Genomic DNA, 23277 nt, shown 5'->3' on the forward strand with positions numbered 1-23277 from the left:
CTCGCCCCGCCCCGCCCCGCGGACCCGCCCCGGACGCTCGCTGCTTTGACCCCCGCGCGGCGGCCCGTCTGCGCAGGCTCGGGACGGGTCTTGGCTCAGGGGCTGGGGCAGGGGTGGCCTTTACTCTTTGTGGGTTCGGCGACTTCCGGCGCGCAGGCCCGTCCCTGGCTCCGCGCCCCAGTCCGTGACAGAGTTGGGAGTGCTCCTCCGCCTGCCCGCCTGCGAGGGGCCACGGGGGCCTGGAGCTAGGGGAAAGAGTTGCAGGGCCGGTCCGTGTCCCTGTGAGGCTCTCCCCCGAATCCCTGCTGTCTTAGGGCCTTGGAGGAGCACTGGCCGCCAAGGTCGCAGGCGTGGCTACGGCCGTACCTCCTGGTGGTGTAGTCGTCACTGTGCGTGTGGGTCTGCGTGAGAACTGGGTTCCGGAGCCTGGTCCCGGAAGGGCGGCGGAGCGGAGCTAGTGAGCCCAGGCCCGGCTCGTGAGGCGTCTGAGAGCGCGCCTGAAAGCGGTGGAACCGCTCCGCCCCGGGCGGCAGCGCTTCGCGCCCGGGCGGGAGTCCGGGTTTGATAGCCCTGCTCTGGGCCCTGCGGGTCGGCTGGGCGTCACCGCGCGGAGTGGGAAGGCCTGATGTTACCCAGCTTACCAGCGTCCTCCCTGCTCCCTGAACTGTAGGGAGGACCACAGGGCTGCGGCCGCAGGACAGTGATTTGGACCTAGTGAAAGGACGTCGCCCCTTAGCCCCAGCTATGGACTCCACAGCATCAGGTTTGGCTCTCGAGGGTGCAGAGGACCGGCAGCCCTTCTGGGGAGTTAGTAGTGGGCCGAGGAGGAGGACGACCCTAGGAAGAAGCCGGGGAATCCACTGATGGGGCAGAGCCTGCAACCGTCTTCCCTGTGGCATTTCCTAATTCGCCAGGCCCAGGAGCATGGAGTCCCAGTATCCAGACGCCATGGTAGAAGTGGAGGGGATGGCCACGGAAGACTTCCGAAAAGGCCAGAGGAGAGCGGGGCGGGCGGGAAAGGATCTCTTCCGGTGTGGAAGGGAGAGGGTAACAATAAACAAACCTGTGGGGGAGTGGTCCTTGGCCAGAGATCAGGGGGCAGTGGGGCCATTTCGAGCCTTGCCACCATTTCCTTTATTGCTTCATTAACTAATAAGATTCCTCTAGCTCGTCTAGCTCAACTGTATACAAGATTAGCAGTGTACATGGGGGGCACCTCCTGTAGCCACCCTTTCACTAGTGTTTGGGAGGAGGCAATCCAGGTGACCCAGGAGGTTTTAAGCCATTCCTTTGTAAATTTAGAGTCTCCTGTCCTTCACTAATGGGCATTTTGACTTTCCATTCTTCAGTGCAAATGCTCAAGGTCATAAGACTGGCCAGTGGCAGAACTGGGCCAAATCTCTGGGACTATCACCCCTTCTGTATTCCTTTATGCCTTGTGTTCTGTAGACCATCAGCACAGGAATCATCTCGAAACTCTTTAGAAATGCAGACTCTCAGGCCCTATCCTACATCCACTGAATCAGAGTCTGTTTAACAAGATCCTCAGGAATCTATACACACATTGAAGTGTGAGAAGTGCTGACCTATACTATACCATGCTGCTTGCCACTTCCATGCTTTTGTTGTTGTTAGCTATGACCACTTCTCTGGTATGGTTGGGTTAGTTTTTTGTTTGTTTTCAGCCTTTAAAAACAGATACAAAACCCTATCATAGAGGGACTTGCAAAGTATGCTTGCAGAGACCTAATGATGCTTGGGAACTTCTCAGGAAGAACTGACCTTTGAGCTGGCTTCCCAAGGATAAGGGGAAAGGTGTGACTTCTTTCCCTTAAAGTCAATATCCCTCTGCGGCCTTGCCCTGGGCCTTGTTTGGTATGCTTAACCTGTCATACCGCAGGCTAGATTTAAAGTTCCTTGAAAGCCTTCTCCATGTTTATATTTTTAAAAGGCCTAGTAGGACCTATATATTGGATACCCAGTAAATAACTGTCCAGTGGAGTGGCCAGGCTATGGTGGTATTTCAGTTACCTGCAACCTGCTGTGGCCTTTGGACAGGAAGTGGGGGGGGGGGTTGTGTATTTCTCTCTCGTGTGGGTTAGCTAGAGGTTGCCCCTCAGCTCCCTTTGACCCAGCTCTGTCCCCAGAACTGTGGAGGTGACACACTGACTCTTCAGAATCTCCAGCATGGGAAGTCTGGGAGCTGCAAAGGCCATGGGGTTAGCCTTCCTTATGGCTCCTTTTACCTTCTTAGTTCTCCCCTCTCAGGACTCTGCTCTTCCTCCAGAGAGATACCCAGGAGAAAAGGGAACAACCAGTTTATTCCTGAAAGCCAGGCCCCAGGTGAGTTGGGGTTCTCTTCATTTTTCCTCAAATGACTGAACTACGGATGTCTTTGCCTCCTTTTCTCTGGAGCCTCTGTTCAACGCCAAAGGGAACTGACCCCAATCCCTGCTCTGCAGGAGGTTGAGCCCATCAAGGTGGATGCTGGCCTCCCTGCCCCTTTCCAGGGCCCCTCTCCTCGCTGCTCAGTATGCACTCACTCAGATCCTTTGGTTTATTTCTGTCATGAGCACTGCAGTGAGTACCAAGTAATGTAAGAGAGCCCTGGCCTTGAAAGAGTGTCACTATCACAGAAAGGGGAGGACTCTGGTACGGAGGATGCAGCCCCAGTCACAGTGAGGATGTGCATGATTTAATGACAGATGGGAATGGCACAGATAGGCCTTTCCTTCAAGGTTTAGTAAAAGGAAAATCAGCCTGTGCTGGAGAGGTTGGGGAAGGCTCATGGAGAAGAGGGGCAAAGAGGTTCTGAGGGTATGGACAGGTGGGGAGGCCATTTGAAGCTATGTCCCTGTTCGGATGTTACCTTCCTGGAATTAGTGAGGAGATAGACTTAACTCACTACTTCCTGGCTGGAAGACTCACCTAACTTCTCTATGCATTGGTTTTGCCAACTGTAAAATGAGGATGGTAATCATGTTAATGATAATGATGAAAGTAGTAATAGCCAATGTACTGAGAACTAAATATGTATCAGAAACTATTCTACACAATTTACTTAAACTAACTCTTTTCATCTTTCAAACATTCTCATTTTGAGGAATGGCAACTGAGGCACAGGGAGGCAACTGAGAAAGCCAAGGCACAGAGAGAGAAAGTAACTTGTTCATGGTTATCTAGCTCATAAGGAAGGCATTTTAGTTTCAGATCCAGGTTGTCTGGCTCTAAGATCTTAACCGCTCAGTAATGCAACTACCTCATATTGTTGCTGGAGTCTTCTGGCAAATGGTAACTGCTTAGTCCTTGTCAGCTTCAGTTGTGATGGGGGTAGAGGGGGTAATAATGACTGACTCCAGAAGTGGATTCAGGTTTGGCTGTAGTAGGCTGGAGAACCAAGTGGAGGGCTGTAGATGCAAGCCTGCATTGTTTCCTAGCATGGATGCCAAGATGGTACTATCTTGGTACTACCTAGATGATAGTTTCATGTATTCTAGCTTAATGATAGACATTGTGTTTAATTTTCTAGCCAATGGGGGAAACCCCCACCAATAGGGAAGTATCACAAATAGCTAGTAGAGTAATAAATAGAGTTTAAACCTCTTTGGCCTTGATGTACACATTCAGAGGTACATCAGAGAGCTTAATCTAGTTATGCTGTGGTAACAATGGCCTGTAGATCTCAACGGCTTATAGTAAGGTGTATTTCTTCTCTGTTACATATCAGTAGTGGACTGGCTGTGACTGCTCCAGACCGTCTTTGCTCTGGGATTCTGGCTGAATCCTGTCTGGGATATATTATGTGGCAGGGAAAAGTGTAATGTCAGAACCAGGAGATGGTTCTTCTGGCTTCTGCCCAGAAAGGACATGTGTTGCTTCTGCCCACAATCCACTGGCCAAAGCACGTCATGTGGCCAAGCCTAAAGTCAGTGAGGTGGGAAATACAAGCCTCCCATAGTGAGGGGTGCCAGGGGAGGGGCAATGAATATTTTGAACAAATGAGTCTACCACTGTTTTCTTACAAATATTCACTTCCCTCCCTCCCTCCACACAAATTCTCTCCCCAAAAGATAGCCCCAGAACTCCATTTAGTTATCTAGTAGGAACATCAAGATCAGAGTCCTGGATGGGGTGATGGCCTCAACATCAGGTCTGGATGTTTCTCCTCTGGATCTGGAGATCTATGAACTAAAAGGACAAATTGTCTGAATCCATATATCCAACGTACAGTGGAACAATGGAGACAGGATAACCACAGTAAGCACCCCTATTCAGAACAGGGAAGCATGGGAGGAGCCCAGCAGTCTCAGGTCTGTAATAGCTATGAAATTCCACTTGGCAGACTTGGTGAGAACCACTGATCTTGGGACTGGGAAGTCTTTTGGTTATGTCCTTGTTCTGCTCTGTGGGTGGAGCTCCTCAGTCCTGTTTTCCTTGGCTCTTGGCTCTGCCCCCCAAGTTCCTTTTGCAGTATCCTCCTTGGTCACATAGGAAATGATATTGGAGAATAAACTCACTTGAGGGCTAACCAGCTTTTTCATCCTACCTGAGTAGGTTGATATGCCCAAGGATTTTTTCTTTTTTTTTTTTTTTTAAAGATTTTATTTATTTATTTGACAGAGAGAGAGATAGCGAGAGCAGGAACACAAGCAGGGGGAGTGGGAGAGTGAGAAGCAGGCTTCCTGCCGAGCAGGGAGCCCGATGTGGGACTCGATCCCAGGACCCTGGGATCATGACATGAGCCGAAGGCAGACGCTTAATGACTGAGCCACCCAGGCGCCCCGCCAAAGGATTTTTTCAAGTCATGGACATTCAGTGTAACTTTCAAAATGTCATCAGCTTTTAATGTATCTGTTTTCTGTCACTTCCATGTGTCAGCAATTTTACCCACAGTTCTTTTTTAAATATGCCCCTCTTTTTAGGCTTAATTGTGGAGCTCTGGGGGTTTTCTTGGGACAGCCATTGTTTTAGTCACTAAGCAATTCAGTGACCCTGAAAGATTTACTGGGAGCCATCTGGAATTATTCAGAGGTTTAAACAAAAGGTTTGACTACCACACTCATGATTTGGTCTTTCCCTAAGGTTGAGTTTTAATCATCCTCTGTCATGCAAAAGCCTTATCTATATTGTCTTGACCAGTTGGAAATGAGAAGTGGTTAAATCTCTTAACTCTGCAAGTCCTGGAAATTCTGGACACTTTCTTTTGCCTTCCATTTTTATTTTGCAAACTGGCAAACTCTTGAGCTCATTTTTTTTCTTGTAATATTTTGTCAAATTCTGCCAGTAACAACCAACTCATACTACTGATGTTCCAGCCTCTTCTCGTAACATCGCAAGTTCATGCTTACATTGTTCATCTTTTCAGTTATTACAGACAACAGTTTTAGCACACAGTTCACCACCAAATTACATGGGTTGCCATTTCACCAATAAGTTTCTTTACTACCCGGCCCTGAAGCCAAAGTCACAAATTTTAGGCTTTTTGTTATGGCAGAACTCTACATTAAGTACAGCTTTTTAATGAGTCATTTTAGGCTAGTTATGCTGTAATAACAACAGCAAACCTTAAGATTTATACCAACAAAGGTCTATATCTTGCCTGCATTACCTGTTTTATATTCCATTTGCAAAAGCAGATTATTTGACTACACCTGGGTCAGTGGGGCAGGGAACTCAATCCTGTAGGGAGAGCCAGTGAATATTCTGAACAGATAATATAATCTATCACAAGAGGTTACTATAGTAGTGAGTTTTCCATATTTGATTATTTTGGACTGACTTTCATGTTAATGTAAAATTCTACTTTGACTTATTCTATGAAATCAATGCCTAAATAGGATTTGATTTCTAAACATATTTTGGGAAAAGTAGCAGGAGTTTATACTGTCTTCATTTATCTGCATTTTAGTTCATGGTATGTGGATTATTGTACAGTGTAAGTCAAATGGGAGGTGTTCTAACTGCTGTTATAGAGGATGACAGGATAGTCCTGGTGGGACCCACAGAATGGTTGTACCTTGTGGGGACCTGGGATTCAGAGTCTCACTGTCAGTTTTGCACATTCAGGAATTGAATGAGCAGGAATTGAAAAGTGATTAGGCTTTGGGCGAGAGGATTCGTGGTAATCAAACTCACAAAAGACTTACTGATTCATTATAAGGCCACTTGATATACTTTCACTGAACTGTGTGGTGGTGGTGGTGATAAATTATTATAAATCCCAAATTATTTGGTTTGGACTTAGTAAAAATTGTCTTTAAAATCATAGGCCACAAGTTTCAAAAATAGTTGGAGACTATTGATACTAGTGCATTTGAGAATGCAAAACAAGGGCCTCTGGATGGCACAGTTGGTTAAGTGTCCAGCTCTTGGTTTGGGCTCAGGTCATGATCTTGGGGTCTTGGGATTGAGCCCAACGTCAGGCTCCAGGCTCAGTGAGGAGTCTGCTGGAGTTTCTCTCTCCCTCTCACTCTACCCCTCCCACACTCACTCATGCTCTCTCTCAAATAAGTAAATAAATCTTTAAAAAAATACAAAACGGGGCGCCTGGGTGGCTCAGTTGGTTGAGCGACTGCCTTCGGCTTGGGTCATGATCCTGGAGTCCCGGGATGGAGTCCCACATCGGGCTCCCTGCTCGGCGGGGGGTCTGCTTCTCCCTCTGACCCTCTTCCCTCTCGTGCTCTCTGTCTCTCATTCTCTCTCTCTCAAATAAATAAATAAAATCTTTTAAAAAAAAAATGCAAAACGTATTAGCCGTTACTTCCAGTTGATTCTAATTAAATGTTGAAGATTGAGGAAATGGATTGCATTTATCTCCCTTACCTAAGCAGAATGTCTCTGTAGGCCTGATTCTCTTGAGATCCTGATTGTATTTCTAAGCAGCGTGATACTGACAAAAGTGGGCATTGGGTAGGATTCCAAGTAGTAAGGGTAATACAATCCCTGGAGTAGCTTAAAATATTTTGGGGATGACAAACCCAAAACTGGGCATTGGGATAGCTAGAAACTCTTGGAATCCCTTCTACATCCTAAGGTTCTACTCAGAGATCCACCCACTCTTCCCCCCCGGGGCTGTTAGTGTGCTCCCTGAGGGTATAAGAGTGTGCTCCCTGAGGGTATAAGAGTGTCTTCTGTGTTTCAGGATCTGATGACATTTGAGGATGTAGCTGTGGAATTCACCCAGTGGGAATGGGGGCAGTTGGACCTTGCTCAAAAGGACCTATACAGGGCAGTGATGCTGGAGAACTTCAAGAACCTGGCCTCTCTGGGTGAGCTCAGCTCCTCCAAAGCCCAAAGCCTGCCTGTCAGGCCTGCCATCTTTATTTCATTGTGTTTAAAAGCTTGGGGTTTCTAGACCTGTTTGCTGAGTTTTGGCCTGGGGTTATGGAATCAGACATTTACATTGTCTTTGGGGTTCTCATTCCTAGGAAAAGTCCTGCTCCATATGAAATTGTAATAATAAGTTTCATGATTCTGATCCTAATATTTTACAGTGCCTATTCTTTGGAGGCTCTCCACATCTACACTCTGGTCTCCCCCAGAAAGACCTAGGCCCGAAGCCTTGGCCTCTAACATACACAGTCATGATCCTTTTTTCTCTACCATCAGGGCTTCCGGTGTCTAAACCATATGTGATCTCCCAGATGGAGGAAGGGAAAGAGCCCTATGTGTTAGAGGGAGAAATCTCAACAGGTGAGTGAGTGAGACCTAAGCAGCATCCACATAATAAGGACCAGCCATGGGTGAGAAATTGCCCTGAACCCTTGGTCACGGGGCTTTCCTTTGAGAAGGTAAGACCACTTGTCAGGAGCCCTCCACTGCAACATTTTGAATACTCTTAGGCTTTTGTAATTATATCTGGTGTCAGAAGAAGCGATGCTCATTTTCTTCTCTAGCATTTACACTTCCTTTGGTACCCATCTCTGCTCACCCCTTCTGGGTTCTTGGTGCCACTCAGCATCACTAGATGTCATATGGTCATTGTTGGATGGAATCTAAAGATTGACAGTTGTAAATGGCCAGGCTATCCTATATCAGCAAGGCTAAGAGAGTTAGTGAGACCAAACAGTAGAGTAGCCTAGAAATTAAAGAGTTACAGGCTAGGACAGACAGAAGTCACGATCAAGGTGAAGACACTTCAAGCTTGATTAAGCTGAGCTTCAACAGAGGTGGTTCCAGGAGCAAAAATTTCTCCTTGCTGTCTGTTGATGTCATCTCTTTGAGATGATGTATTCCTAGGTAACTTGAGAGTACCTGACAGGCTTCACCTCTTGGAGCAGAATTCTGGACTCAGGCTCTCCTGCCTGCCATGTGGAGCCCAGGCACAATGGGGGAAGGTGACAGTCTGTGCCAATGTCCATCTGTGAGGTAGAATCATAGCCTGGGTCAGAGGTAAATCTCAGGAAATCAGTGCTCAAATCCTGAGAGCACAGGCTGGGCCTCATTAAAGGAGCCTAGAATAGAGAACAGAGAGGGAAGTTGCTGATCTCTGCTATATTAATATTTTCTTGATCTTTTTTCCTTCTAGAATGGGAACAAGGGTGTGACCTCTGGATCTAGTCTTAAGATAAATACCTGTCTGTTGACAGTGCTCTACAAACATGGCTGTGTTTCAGAATCTCTCAGGGAGCTTGTTAAACATCCAGATCTCCAGGGGTCACATAAGACCTAACTGACTCAGAATCTGGCTTCTGGGAGCACTGGCATCACTAATCATTTACCTCTTCAAAAGTGTTACTATTATTGTATTAGTTTTCTATTATTGCTGAAACAAACAAATACAAACTTAATGACTTTAAACAACACAAGTTTATTAATAGTTCATAGGTCAGAAGTCTGGCATGGGTCTCACAAAAGATATCAGGAGAGGTGTGTTCCTTTCTGGAGTTGCTAGGGCAGATTCTGTTTTCTGGCATTTGAATTGTTGGCAGAACCAATTCTTGCAGTTGTGAAACTAAGATCCTTGTTTTCTTGCTGGCTGTCAACTGAGGAATGTTTCCAGCTTCTAGAGACTGCTACATTCCTTGGCTCATGGTGCCCTTCCTCCACCTTCAAAGCCAGAAATGGTGGGCTGAGTCCTTCTCACACATCTCTCTGACCCAGCCAGGAAATGTTCTCTGATTTTAAGGACTTACGTGATTAGATTGGGCCCATCTGAATAATCCAGGATAATATACCCATCTAAAGGTCTGGGCCCTTAATTCCATCTGCAAAGTCCCTTTTGCCATATAAGGTAACATATTTACAAGTTCTTGGGATTAGGGCATGGATGTCTTTGGGGGGGGGGGATTATTTTGCCTATCACAATTATATACAGTAATATATTACTGAGGGGCTGAGGGGACTGTGGAGGACATCTTCCTACCCTCTTCTCATCTTTATGATCTTTGGACTTACCTTGTGTACTGGAATCCAATCACTATTTTTTCAGGTTTTCCTAATCTCCATTCATTTGTTTATCACTTCTTGATAACTCCAAAACCTTCTTCAGATATACACTATACTTGAAAGAAACTACACATCCCAGATATTATTTTAAGACTTGATTATCTTACATCCATTATAGGACTTTACTTCCTCTGGGCACATGAAACAGTTAATACTAGAATGTCTTTTTTTTTTCCCCCCTCAGACTGGGAGAAAAGGCCTAAAGCCAAGGAATCAATACTAAATCAGGGAATTTCCAAAGAAGAATTACTCCAGATAGCATCAGTGGAAAAACATGTCAGAGATGAACTCTGCTTCTGCAAACTGAAAGTAACCTATGGTTGTGATGACCAATTAGAAATACATCCAAAAAACCAGGAGAGACATCTGAAAGAAATGTCAATCACTCACAGATCTACCACCCTTAAGATAGATCATGAACGGAGTGAATTTGGGAGAAGTTTAGGCTTAAGATCAGTCCTAGTTAACCAACACAGTGTTCCTATAGGAGAAGGATCCTATAAATGTGATACAGAATTCAGACAGACTTCAGGGAGAAATAACTCCCAGAGAACCCATTCAGGAAAGAAACCTTGTAAATGTAATGAATGTGGGAAGTCTTTCCATTTCCAGTCAGAACTTAGGCGCCACCAGAGATGTCACACTGGAGAAAAGCCCTATGAATGCAGTGAATGTAGAAGAGCCTTTGGTCATATTTCATCCCTTATTAAACATCAGAGAACTCATACTGGAGAAAAGCCCTATGAATGCAGTGAATGTGGGAGAGCCTTCAGCCAGAGTTCATCTCTTGTTTTACATTATAGATTTCATACTGGAGAAAAACCTTACAAATGTAATGAATGTGGAAGAGCCTTTGGACATACTTCGTCTCTTATTAAACATCAGAGAACTCATACTGGAGAAAAGCCCTATGAATGCAGGGAATGCGGGAGAACCTTCAGTCAGAGTTCCTCTCTCATCGTACATTATAGATTTCATACTGGAGAGAAACCTTACAAATGTAATAAATGTGGGAGAGCCTTCAGCCAAAGTTCATCTCTCACTCAACATTATAGATTTCATACTGGAGAGAAACCCTACAAATGTAATGAATGTGGGAGAGCCTTTGCTCATACTGCATCCCTTATTAAACATCAGAAAAGTCACGCTGGAAAAAAAGCCGTATGAATTCAGTGAATGTAGGAAGGCTTTCAGCTGGAATACACACAATATTCACATGACACACACTGGAGAGAGATCCTATATGTGTAATGTATGTAGGAAGACTTTTGGTTGGAAGACCTATCTTGTTCAACATCAGACAGTACATGGTAAAGAGAAGCTCTATCGATGTCAAGAGAGAAGGTGGGCTTTCAGTCACACCTCGCCTCTTATCAAACACCAGAGGTTCCATATTAGTGAGAAACCAAGTAAATGTGATTGATTTGGAAAGGCTTTTGTCAGAGGACACAAATTATTCAACATAAGACAGTTTCTACTGGCAAGAAGGCTTATCAATGCAATGAGTATGACACAGCCTTCAGTCACATACTGTTCAGTAAGTAAATACCAGATAACTCAAGTGTGGTAAAAGCCATCTGTAATACTTCTTCCCTTACTAAGCACCAAGAACACATATAAAAGAGAAGTCCTCTGAAAGCAATAAATGTGGGAAGGCCTTCTATTAGAGCTCATCTCTTAATAAACATCAGAGAATTTATTGAGAAAAACACTATGGAAATAGTGAATGTGGGAGAGCCTTCAGCCAAACCTCTTTCCTTTATAAATATCAGTAAACTCACCTTGCTAGTTAGAAGCCCTGGGAATGTAATGCTGTGGAAAAGCCTTTGGCCGATGTTCCACTCATTTTGCACATCAGATAATGTGTCCTAGAGTGACTTTTTGAATTTGGTGAAACTGGGAAAACCCACTAGTATAGTTCAGGCCTCAGCATACATTGAGGCTTCACTCCAAAGAGAAACCCTGGAAACTTAATGAATGTGGGGAAAGTTCCTTTCAGACTTGGGATTCATAAAACAAGAGCTGAAGGGAATCTGAAAAATCAAATCTGGTGGTTTTCTTCCTGGTGGGGGCTCTCTATATCTGCACTATGCTTCGCCTCCCTGTCCCGTTACTAATGGGAGCAGAGGTGTTATTGTGTAGGTGAAGAGAATGTAAGCTGAGCTAGGTAGAGAGCCACCACTGATTTAGCCAGACCCTATCTTAGGGCTAAGGAAACTGATCTGAAAATGCCATGCACTAGGCTGGGCCTCTTTTTCTTCTGGTTCACAGCTGTGGTTTTGAGATTGAGAGACTGAAGTTCTTCCTGTACAAAACCCCCCATGCACTGGAGTAGTATTTTTAAAGTTTGAGCAAAAAGCAATTTTTATTAGATCTTCATGCTACGAGATTTGGGATTTTTGAAATAAAATCTTTTTAAACATTAAAATCATTAAAATGTGGGTATTGTATGAAAAAAAATCAAAACTTCAAAAACATTATTCTAAGTGAAAGCCAGGTGCCAGGCACCATTCTATTTATAGTAGATGTTCAGAAATGGCAAATCCTCAGAGGCAAAGTGGATTAGTGGTTGCCTGCTGCCGGGAAAGGCAACTGGGAGTAAATGCAAATGTTACAAGGAATTTTACTGGGGTGATGCAAATGTCCTAAAACTGGATTATGGTGATGGTTGAACAACTTAGTAAATTTACTAAAAATTACTGCATTGTGCACACAAAATGGGTGAAATTTATGGTATGTAAATTACACCTCAGTAAAAATTTTTAAAAAAAAAATACCAAATATACAGATATACCAACTATTGCTAAACTACTTTTCCTATCTTGTCTGGTAACTTCAAGCCATCTGCATGTCTTTATTTTCTGTAAGAGTTAACCCTAAGCTTACTGGATCTCAATTTCCTATCATGATGCATCTGAAATTTATGTGGAGAAGCCAGGAGTAGGAGCCAGCAGAGAGCAGGAGAGCCTTGACTAAAAAGATTAGCTTGTACTAAAGACAGTCCTTCACGCATTTTAGGTCCAGATGAGGAAGCTGAGCCTAGACTTCAGGGATTCAGTTCAAAGTGGGTCCATGCAGACAGGCAGAATCTAGGGGCCCAGCCGGTTGGCTAAGGCAGGTGCAGGCAGAAAGGATGAACAGGAGGCATCTGACAGCTGAGATCAGAATTCCAGTCCAGGAACCTAGAAATCATGGGGATTTCCTTCCAGAGAGCCAAAGTTCACAGGAGAGAAATAGCAAATTTCTTATATTAGTAATAGCTTGGTTTGTTCTGTCTTACCTTTTATCCCAGTACCCTTTCTAACCCCAACCTAAGTCACTTTATATACCTGGACACCTGCAACTTTGTAGCTGATCTTTGCTTAACATCTATCTTTCTTGTGTATCTTTGCCATGGTAACCATTTTTTATCAGTTTGTACCCACTGCCCTGTCTGAAAGCCTTTGTACTGCCTACAAGATAAATCCTCACTCCTCAATTTGGCATTTAATGCCCACTCCACTCTGCCTTAACCTCCTGCTGCTCCTGACAAGAACCTCTATTACAGACAAACTAATTTGCTTGCCATACCTCAGACATACCTTCAGACTCCCCTGCCTGTTCCACCAGCCTGGAATGCCCTCTCCACTTCTCTGAAGCCTAATAATTAGAACCCTGTTCAAATACCCTCTCATCAGGGAAGAATTCTCTTGAACACTGATGTGAAGTCATAACTGATTTGCAATTATAAAAGCATTTGTGTTTGCTTAAGGTTTTTAAAAATGAAAGATGTCTTGGGATAGTTCTTATTACTGTCTTGATCTAGTTAAATCATTTGTTTATCAGCTTGCCACTTTCTTGTCTCCTGAACCAGATTATCAGCTGCTTCAGATAATTTCTCATACTTCCTCTCAGAAATGAGCAGACAGTAGGTACTTACTAACCATGTGTTAATTTGGGAAAAACTTGTATTGCCCATGTTTTCTCACTGCTTCTGACTTCACACTTTTTAAAAAAAAAATATTTTACTGTATAGATATATCCCATTTTAAAAAATATTATTTATTTAAGTAATCTCTATGCCCAACATGGGGCTTGAACTCACAACCCCAAGATCAAGAGTCAGATGCTCTTCTGATTGAGCCAGCCAGGTGCCCCTGACTTCACACTTTTGTACTAGATGAAAAACTTTCCTTCTAGAAAACTACCTATTAAATATTTTCTTTAAAAATACAATGTTGCTTCATGTAATTATTTTTCAAATTCAAATATAGATTGACATTGTTCCATCTTTGGGGGGTGGGTTGGTATGTGTGTACATAAAAACTCATTGCTATTTTATTTTGTAGCACTACAATGAATTCTCATATCAACTACCCAGAATTAGGCCAAACTCCACAGGTTAAAGTACAGTACCCCACAAGACTGCTCTCATTTCAGACACCAGCCACAAATTTGGGGGTCCCTATGCTACTCTCCTGACCAGCTGGCTACAAATTTGGGAGTTTCCACTACTCCTTCAGGTTTGATAATTCTCTAGAGCAAATCTCAGAACTCAGGAAAGGGCTATATTTATTATGATAACTTTATTATAGCAAAAAGATACAAATCAAAATCAACCTAAGGAAGAGGCACATAGATTGAGGTCTGAGAGCATCTCAAATGTGAGGCTTTCATCTTCCCCAGGAACACAGCACCTGCTGGTATAGCAATGTGTAACTATGCAGAGTACCGCCAACTAGGGAAGCTTACCTGAGCTTCATAGTCCAGTTTTCACTGGGGTTTCATTATGTTGTCATAGTTGGTTGACCACACAGTTGAACTCAATCTCCAGTGCCCCTTCCCTTCCTGGAAGTCAGGCTGATACCACATGGCTCAAAGTCCCAACTCTCTAATCACAAGATTGGTCTTTCTGACTTGGTCAGCCTTCTGACTTGGTCAGCCCCCATCTTGAATCTAATTAGCATAAATCAGGGGCAACCAAGAGTCATCTTTTTTTTTTTTTTTAAGGATTTATTTATTTGTCAGAGCACAAGCAGGGGGAGCAACAGGCAAAGGGAGAAGCAGGCTCCCTGCTGAGCAAGGAGCCCAGTCAGTGTAGGACTTGATCCCAGGACCCTGGGATCATGACCTGAGCCGAAGGCAGATAGATGCCTAACTGACTGAGCTACCCAGGCATCCCAAGAGTCATCTCATTAGCATGAACTATCAGGTGTGGTCCCAGAGACCCACTATGAATAACAAAGACACTTATCACTCAGGAAATTCCAAGGATTTAGGGGTTACCTCCCAGGAATCAAGGACAAAGATGAGCCAAGTTCTTTTTTTTTTTTTTTTAAGATTTTATTTATTTATTTGACAGAGAGAGAGATAGTGAAAGCAGGAACACAAGCAGGGGGAGTGGGAGAGGGAGAAGCAGGCTTCCCGCCGAGCAGGGAGCCCGATGTGGGACTCGATCCCAGGACCCTGGGATCATGACCTGAGCCGAAGGCAGACGCTTAACAACTGAGCCACCCAGGCACCCGAGCCAAGTTCTTTATGACAGAAGCAACAACTCAAGTCAATGTGAAAATGCTTCTTTGATTATTTTTTTTCTCTTCTTTTTTTAATCCAAGTATTTGTCAATGGGCTGTAAGTTGTAAGGAGACTTAATATTATCTACATTCTTTTGCCTTTGTTCTCCACATCAGCTGCACCAGTTTGCATTCCCACCAATAGTGCAAGAGGGTTCCTTTTCTCCACATCCTCAATTCTTCAATTATTATCCAAATAAAGCATAAACATTTAGACTGTACTTCAGATATTCCTCAACAAATAACTGCTATATACCACTTCTGCTTACAGATCACTGGCAAGAACTTAGATACAGGACCAGAGCTGATGGCAAGGGAAGCCAGAGATTGGTCTTTGTCCTGGGCAGCAAAGAGCCCAGTAAAATTTGGGGGATTCTGTTATTAAGGGAAAAGAGGATGATGGATATTGACAGATGACCAGGAATCTGTTTCTCAAGACCCAGTACTGCAAAGCCATTTGGGTGTGAAGTCACATCCTTAATTCTCTGGGTCTCAGCCATCTCTGTAAGATGAAGGGCTCTGTACTTGTGAAAATAAGTGAAGCCCACTTAAATGAGAACACAAAGGCTATTCAGAGCTTGCTATAGCAAAGGATCAGCTACTATCACCTGCCTTTGGCCGAGATCCAGAGGCATGCAGAAAGTAAGAAAAAGAACAAAGCTTCAGGTATGCCCTGATTGGAGATTGTTGGTATGGGAGAGCTGGAGGTAGGTTAGCTAGGAGCAGGACATCTTATGTGATTGGTTTGGGGAGCTTATTTGGCTCTCTCTGGTTGATCCTAAGTTGAAAGTGGGGGCAAACAAAATAGGGGAACTAGCAGTCATTGACCAAGTTCTGGCTGTTCAGAGCTGATTGCTGTAGAGGCTGTGGTTTGCCTTTCAGGCTGGTTGCTGCAGAGGTGTGTGTCAGAGTTCTATTGTCATATATGGTGTGTCCACTGTCACTTGGTATATTTAGTTCTTCAGTTCCCCCTCTTCGGTCATTGGCCAATTCAGAGATACTAGACCTCCAGATCTTCACAACTTGGGGATTGTTCAGTTGTCCCCATATAAACTGTATCCTATTTTTGTTGTTGTATCATCACAGCAATCATTTAATAATAGAGTTGTGCAGAAACACTGAGCCAAGTAGTGTTTTCTTTAAGGCAATATATAGCCAGTGCTACCATGTCTATTTCACATATCTAAGAACAGCAAGAAATTATAGCCATGGCACAGATACCACCATGGTTAGTCAATTAGAAGTTTAGAGTAGCGCAAGTGCCTGTAACTACTTGTGCAAATGAAATAAGGCAGATTTACAGATCTTCCATGTAGGGAAGAGGTGATATCATTAATAACTTCTGCCAGAGTCAGTGATAGGTCTTTATTTATTTATTTATTAAAGATTTTATTTATTTATTTGATAGAGAGACAGCGAGAGAGGGAACACAAGCAGGGGGAGTGGGAGAGGGAGAAGCAGGCCTCCCGCTGAGCAGGGAGCCTGATGCGGGGCTTTCTGGGATCATGACCCAAGCCGAAGGCAGACGCTTAACGACTGAGCCACCCAGGCACCCCAGTGATAGGTCTTTTAAAGTCTTTTTAATTCCCTCCGTTGGAAATACTGCTCTGATTGTTCACATAAACAATGAGTTAGCAATTCGCCCGAGTGCCTGAATATTCAAGCTCCTCATTCTGGAGCTCCTATCTGAGTTAGAATTTCCAGCATCCGTGACTTACAGTTAGGATTTTTGTACAAAGGATTTCTGTACACACTCAGATCTTAGCATACTATTCCTAAACTGCATTAGGTTTTAGTCTGAGAAAAACAAGACAGTTGTCCTGGCTGCAAAGGAAGCAGAATATAGTAGGGGCACATAGAAATCAAGGGGAAAGAGGCTGTTCATGACATGAGATTGGGACCAAAGCCTTACATTAGCTTTGTTACCTATTTGGATTCCTATTATCTAAGTGATAAGTAACACCCATTACACTACAAAGGTTGTCAAATTCAAATTTACAGTTACCTGTGGTCTGATCATTAGATTGTAATAGCTAGCCTTTTATGGGAGACAGGGACACTAGCAGTCACAGGTTGATTTAAGGTCTTTTGTCCCTGTAGGTACAAGTGGAAAAACCATTGGCTGTAATTCCCTATAATCTCATTTGATGAGACCAGAATTGGTAATGGTGGCCTGGCAATGGATGGCATATTTAGCAGGTGGTATGACTGAGAGTAGTGCTTACTGTTCAGGATAATTTAAGAATGGCATTAGAATGAATATGTCTGACCTAACAATTATATTAAAGAAGAAAAAAAAGAGAAAAAAGAACCATTATGGGTGGGTAACAACCAGAGACCTATAGGAATGAGGAAAATAATATAAGCAAGCAGAAGAAAAACACAACAGGACTTTGACAGAAGTCTTGGTCTGACATCTTGGGCAGAAGCTATTCATTATGAGGTCATCGATTTATTCCAGAGGTCTTTGGTTAGCTATATAATTCTGAAGATCAGCTGCTTCTAGAGTATCTTGGAGAATCCTGTCTGAAGTCCTCTATTGCAGTAGGCTTCCAGTTGTATCACATCTACTTTCTGAAGATGTCTTCTTTAGTTGTGAAATATATACTGAAAAATTGACTCTCTGGAGTTTCACTGCTGTATTTTTTTTTTTTAAAGATTTTATTTATTTGACAGAGACAGTGAGAGAGGGAACACCAGGAGGGGGAGTGGGAAAGGGAGAAGCAGGCTTCCCGCTGAGCAGGGATCCTGATGTGGGGCTCGATGGGATCATGACCTGAGCCGAAAGCAGACGCTTAACGACTGAGCCACCCAGGCGCCCCTAAACTTCACTTCTTGATGGGAGGAATAACATATAAGTTAGAGGCAGAGAAGGAATTGTTGGGACCATCTTTGCAGAAATCCTACCATCTATGAATTTTTTAACTGAGTAGTAATTTTCCCTCTTTAATCCACTGTTTGAGTGCCTCTTACCCAAATCCCTGCCAGCGCTGTGTGATCGATCAATCTCTTTTAATTTAGCCAACTTGATATGTTAAGAGTCTACTAAAAATGGGATGCATCAGGTGCGCCTGGGTGTCTCAATTAAGTGGCTCCCTTCTGCTCTGGTCATGATCACAGAGTCCTGGGATCAAGTCCCGATTGGCCAGCTCAGCGGGGGAGCCTGTTTCTCCCTCTCCCTCTTCCTGCCACTCCCCCTGCTTGTGCTGTCAAATAAATAAATAAATAAAATATTTTAAAAAAAATAGAAATGGGATGCATCATAAAATAGGGGTGAAACAGGTTGTCTAATTCAGCGAAGAAAAAGGAAAAAGAGTAGATGAAGCGACGCAGTCAGTCTTAATTTTTGGAATCCTAATTTGTCACTGTTTTTGTTTTCCTGTATGTTTGAAAATTGTTATACTGAATTTGAAAATCGAAGGTCTGGCTGAGCAGGAGTATTAGCTTCTTACAAGAAGCCTGTATCTTCAATGAATCATGGAACACTACATCAAAAACTAATGATGTACTGTATGGTGACTAACATAACATAATAAAATAAAATAAAAAAAAAGAAGTCCGTATCTTTTCTCCGGCCACATACTTGGGCAATCCGGGCAGGCCCAGGTGCTATGAAGCCATGAGCGGGGTTGGTGAAAACACCACAGCGTAGGATTGGGAGATGAGTGTGTGACCAAACGTTAGAATCAGAAGAATAGGTAAATGCGTGCCAAGGTACCTGACGTGCTTAATAAATCTAAAAACTGCAGAGCTTTTCTGGAGTTGGGTATGAACGACTTTATTATACTGTCTTACCTATTCTAAACCTCCTCGAGACATCACCCCCTGCACCTTTACTTAGACCCTTTCCGTGCTCGTCTGTACCTCGCACTTCTTGTTGCCAACGGTCCGCAGCCCCATCTCCTGTCAGCCCTAGGCGGACCTTACCGAACCGAAGCGCCCCGGCCTTTTCAGTCTGGTCACTGTCCTCCCCTCCCGGCAGAGTACGCTAAGAGCCAGCTCCGCCCCCACCCGCAGCCAGCCCAAGCCCCGCCCCCGGGTCCTAACGCAAGGACCCCAGAGGGGGCTGTCCGCGGCTGCGCCGGACTCACTGTATCCTGCTGCCGGGACAGACAATCCCCACCCGGGTCTGCGCTGCGGCGCGGCCCTCTGGCCTCGGGAATTCGGCCGCAGGCTGTGGCCAGTCGTTCGGGAGTTGCAGTCGCTGCAGGCGGTGGAGAAGGCGGTCCTGACGGAGGCGCTCTCAGGGCTCCACCATGGCGGCGGCGGTACGCGCCGCTGGCTGTCTCCCTGCGCTGTGTGGCCTGCGGGCGGGTGAGAGCCGGGATGCTGGGAGAGGGGCTCTGAGCCGGGGCGGGAGCGGGGGCTCGCCCGCGGACTGCAGATACACGGGCGGAAAGAAGCGACAGGACGCGCGGCTCCTGGGTCCATCATGCTCGGCTCCCGTCCTTTCCAGAGCCGCTGTGTGACCTTGCGGGCTCCCGCGCCTTCTCTGGATCGCAGGGCTCCGTCTGTAAAGTGAGGGTGGACTGGACGCCGTCCAAGGCTCCTTCCAGTTCACCAAACTGCTCGTGCGTGCTTGGCTAAGAGGCGCGGGGAACTGGGAAGCATGCATCGTCCTCCCGGCGGGCGTGATGGTGATTCATTTGGTGGTGGGTTCATGTGGAGATGTCGATGTGGGTTCGAGGCAGGTGGAGGCAGTCCTCCAGCTTGAGTCGGATAAGGTTAGTATCAGTCATTTTAGATTCCGGGCTGATCAGTGTCATTATTGAAAAGGAGGATGTTTTGAATGTCCGTGGTTTTGCTGTTAAATTGTTCTCTCCCACCTTTGTTGGTTTGCAGCCTGAGGAGGGGCAATCTGCTATATATCCTTTAGCATAAGGTCTATTTCTGTGCTTCATGATCGACTTGGCCTTTTTTCTTCGCTCTATTTTATTGTAAATCCACAACCCAGCATTCGTAATTCCGAAACCCAAAGACCTCTAAAAACAGAAGATTTTCTTGTAACTCATTTTGTTGGGAAACTTAACCTGAAATCATTTGGCAGAAAAATCTGTCCTGAACATTCTTTACCTCTGTCCGTGTTGTGACTACCTCCTCCTTTTTCAAGGCTCCATTCAAATAGCACCTGTGGCACTTGGAGCTTTACTTCATGAGCTCTTAACTGTGTTCCAGGGACTATCTTAAGCTCTTTATGCTCTTCCTTACTTCATCTGCACAGTGCCTTTGTGAGATAGATGCCTTTATTATTCCCATTATACAGATGAGGGAATCAAGACACGGAGGTTGGGAAATGTGTTCAAGGTTACACTGGAAGAGGGTCAGGTTTTTGTACCCATACCACTTGGCTCCAGAGCCTGGTGTTTGTTTGTTTGTTTTGTTTTGTTTTGTTTACCCACCCCCTTTTCTGGTATATTATAAACTTTTCTTTTGGTAGCAGCTTTATTGAGATGTAATTTACACACCATACAATTATCCTCTTAAAGTGTACAATTCAGTGGTTTTTAGTATATTCACAAAACTATACAACCATCACCATATAATCAACTTTTAGAACCTTTTCCTCACCCCAAAAGTATGCCCTTTGGCTGTCATCTCCCCAGTTCCTCATTGCCCCCAGCTCTGGGCAACCACTTATCTTTCTCTCTCTATAGTTTGCATGTTCTGGATATTTCATATGCTGTGTGGTCTTTTGTGATTGGCTTCTTTCACTTATCATAAGGTTGTCAAGATTCATTCATGTTGTAGCATGCATCAGTACTTCATTCCTTTTTATGGCTGAATTTCTGTTGCATGTACATACTACATTTTGTTTATCCATTTATCAGTTGATGAATATTTGGCTTGTTTCCACCTTCTGGCCATTATGCCTGATGTTGCTATAAATATTTGTGTGAAATATTTTTGTTTCTCTTGTGTGCAGACCTGGGAGTAGAATTGCTGGATCAAATGGTAATTCCATGTTTAACTTTTTGAGGAATGGCTAAATTGTTTTCTCACATAGCTGCATCATTTTACATTCCCACCAGCAGTGCATGAGGGTTCTTATTTCTCTACATTCTTGTCAGCATTTGTTATTATCTGTCTTTTTGATTATAGTCATCCTAGTGGGTATGAAGTGATATCAGTTTGTGGTTTTGATTTGCATTTCCCTGATGGCTTATGAACATCTTTTTTTGTGTTTATTTGGCCATTTATAAATATTCTTTGGAGAAATGTCTGTTCAAATCTTTACCCATTTCTTTCTTTTTTTTTTTTTTTAAGATTTTATTTATTTATTTATTTGAGAGAGAGAGAGAGCAGGAGAGGGGGAGGGTCAGAGGGAGAAGCAGACTCCCCGCCGAGCAGGGAGCCCGATGCGGGACCCGATCCAGGGACTCCAGGATCATGACCTGAGCCGAAGGCAGTCGCTTAACCAACTGAGCCACCCAGGCGCCCCTCTTTACCCATTTCTACGGTTGTTTTTTTATTAGTGAATTGTTAGAGTTCTTTATATTCTAGATGCAGTTTCTTTGTCAGATATATGATTTGCAAAAATTTTCTCCCAATCTGTATGTTATCTTTTCACTCTCTGAATATAATGTCCCTTGAAGCACAAATGTTTTAAATTTTGGTGAAGTCCGATTTATCTAATTTTGGTTGCGTATGCTTTTAGCATATCTAAGAAACCAAAGCCAAATTCAAGGTCATGATGATTTACCCTTAGGGTTTTTTCTAAGCGTTTTATAGTTTTTCCTCGTAACTTTAGGTCTTTGATCCATTTTGAATTGATTTCTATATATGGTATGAAGTAGGGCTCTAACTTCATTCTTTTGCATGTGGATATTAGGTTGTACCAGTACCATTTCTTGAAAAGATTATTCTTACCCCACTAATTTACCTTGGTACCCTTTTCAAAAAGCAGTTACCAGTAAATGCTGTCAGAGCCTGTTTGGAAGCACTGTTCCGAGTGAAGTGGCTTACAGTATGGTTGCGGCCGGGTGCCACCGGGGCTTCGGAGGAGAGAGGAGAGCAGAGGGCTTGGGGAGCACTGTGGGAATTAGGGAGCCTTCACCCAGAGGTGATGTTTCAGGAGAACATGTCAGAGACTTAAAGGGATTGAAGAGCAGAGTGTGTTCAAGAATGACTAGAAGTCTGGTGTAGTGAAAGAGGGTGGAGGGGTTAGTGGTGGCAGGTGAGGCTGATGTGGAAGGTTGGGGCCATGTTGCAGTCCTGTAGGCCATGTTGAGGAGTTTTGACTTTGTTCTGCAGGCAGTAGGGAGCCAAAGAATGATAAATCGGGCCTGGGAAGTGACCAGGCGTTATTTTAGAAAGGCCTGCCTGACAACAGATAGAGAATTAGAAGGGAGCAGCAAGACCTGCCAAGGGACTATTGTTATCTTGTGGCTGAGGGATGGAGCCTGAGCAAAGAAGGGGCAGTAAGACCATGGGAGAGGATGCGGCTGATAGATTTTTGAGGAGACTTTATAGGGCTTGGTAACTGGTTAGATGTGAGCATGAAGGAGAAGATACAATGTGATATTCAAGTGATCATGGACCCGGAAATGACTCATTTACTTCTCTTGGTTCTTTTATCCTATAGATATTAATATTCTTTGGGTGTTAAGAATGTTCCTTTTAATGTAGAAATGTATCTTAAAAGAATTTTTTTTTTTAATTTACAGGTCATATATGGTCCAGACAGCTTTACCAAAACACCTTTCCAACAGCTTCCATTTTGGCATTGAAGACTGTTCTCAGCAACGGTGAGATTCGTTAATCCAACTGCCTTTTCTTATAAGATCTAATGCTAGAGTACTTTATGTAGGCATAAACGTAAATGAACAACACACATTCTTTTTTTTATTTTTTTTTTTATTCTTATGTTAATCCCCATGCATTACATCATTACTTTTAGATGAAGTGTTCCATGATTCATTGTTTGTGCATAACACCCAGTGCTCCATGCAGAATGTGCCCTCCTCAATACCCACCACCAGGCTAACCCATCCTCCCACCCCCCTCCCCTCTAGAACCCTCAGTTTGTTTTTCAGAGTCCATCGTCTCTCATGGTTTATCTACCCCTCCGATTTCCCCCGCTTCATTCTTCCCCTCCCGCTACCTTCTTCTTCTTTTTTTTTTCTTAACATATATTGCATTAACACACATTCTTTATAGTGGAAGCGCATAAGGGCTAGAATAGTTTTCAAGTTTTTTTTGATTACAGTTGTTATACTTCAAGGCTTTAAAAAAAATAATAGCTATGATTTTTGGAGTAATACCTGTGTGTCAGGCTTGT

General features: G+C 44.0%; 1 protein-coding gene across 11 annotated transcripts in view; it reads left to right on the forward strand.

Moving 5' to 3' along the window:
• LOC123851034 (small ribosomal subunit protein uS5m) overlaps positions 1-23277 on the forward strand; it is a 41818-nt gene that overhangs the window by 279 nt on the left and 18262 nt on the right. Inside the window, exons 1-5 of one of the 11 annotated variants that reach the window (XM_045884514.2) lie at positions 177-951; positions 2255-2343; positions 7142-7268; positions 7609-7692; positions 9632-13432. In XM_045884514.2, the coding sequence (XP_045740470.1) occupies positions 864-951; positions 2255-2343; positions 7142-7268; positions 7609-7692; positions 9632-10614 (1371 nt within the window). In that variant the 5' untranslated portion in view covers positions 177-863 and the 3' untranslated portion in view covers positions 10615-13432. Of the gene's footprint in view, positions 1-176; positions 952-2254; positions 2344-7141; positions 7269-7608; positions 7693-9631; positions 13433-19080; positions 19314-19375; positions 19724-22663; positions 22745-23277 lie in introns of those variants that run through there. The other 10 variants (XM_054509703.2, XM_045884511.3, XM_045884516.3 and 7 more) reach the window with 10 other exon arrangements.

Source organism: Mirounga angustirostris, unplaced genomic scaffold (assembly GCF_029215605.1).
Source record: "Mirounga angustirostris isolate CCGP_5_RB_7025 unplaced genomic scaffold, mMirAng1.0.hap1 SCAF_10, whole genome shotgun sequence".
Lineage (NCBI taxonomy): Eukaryota > Metazoa > Chordata > Mammalia > Carnivora > Phocidae > Mirounga > Mirounga angustirostris.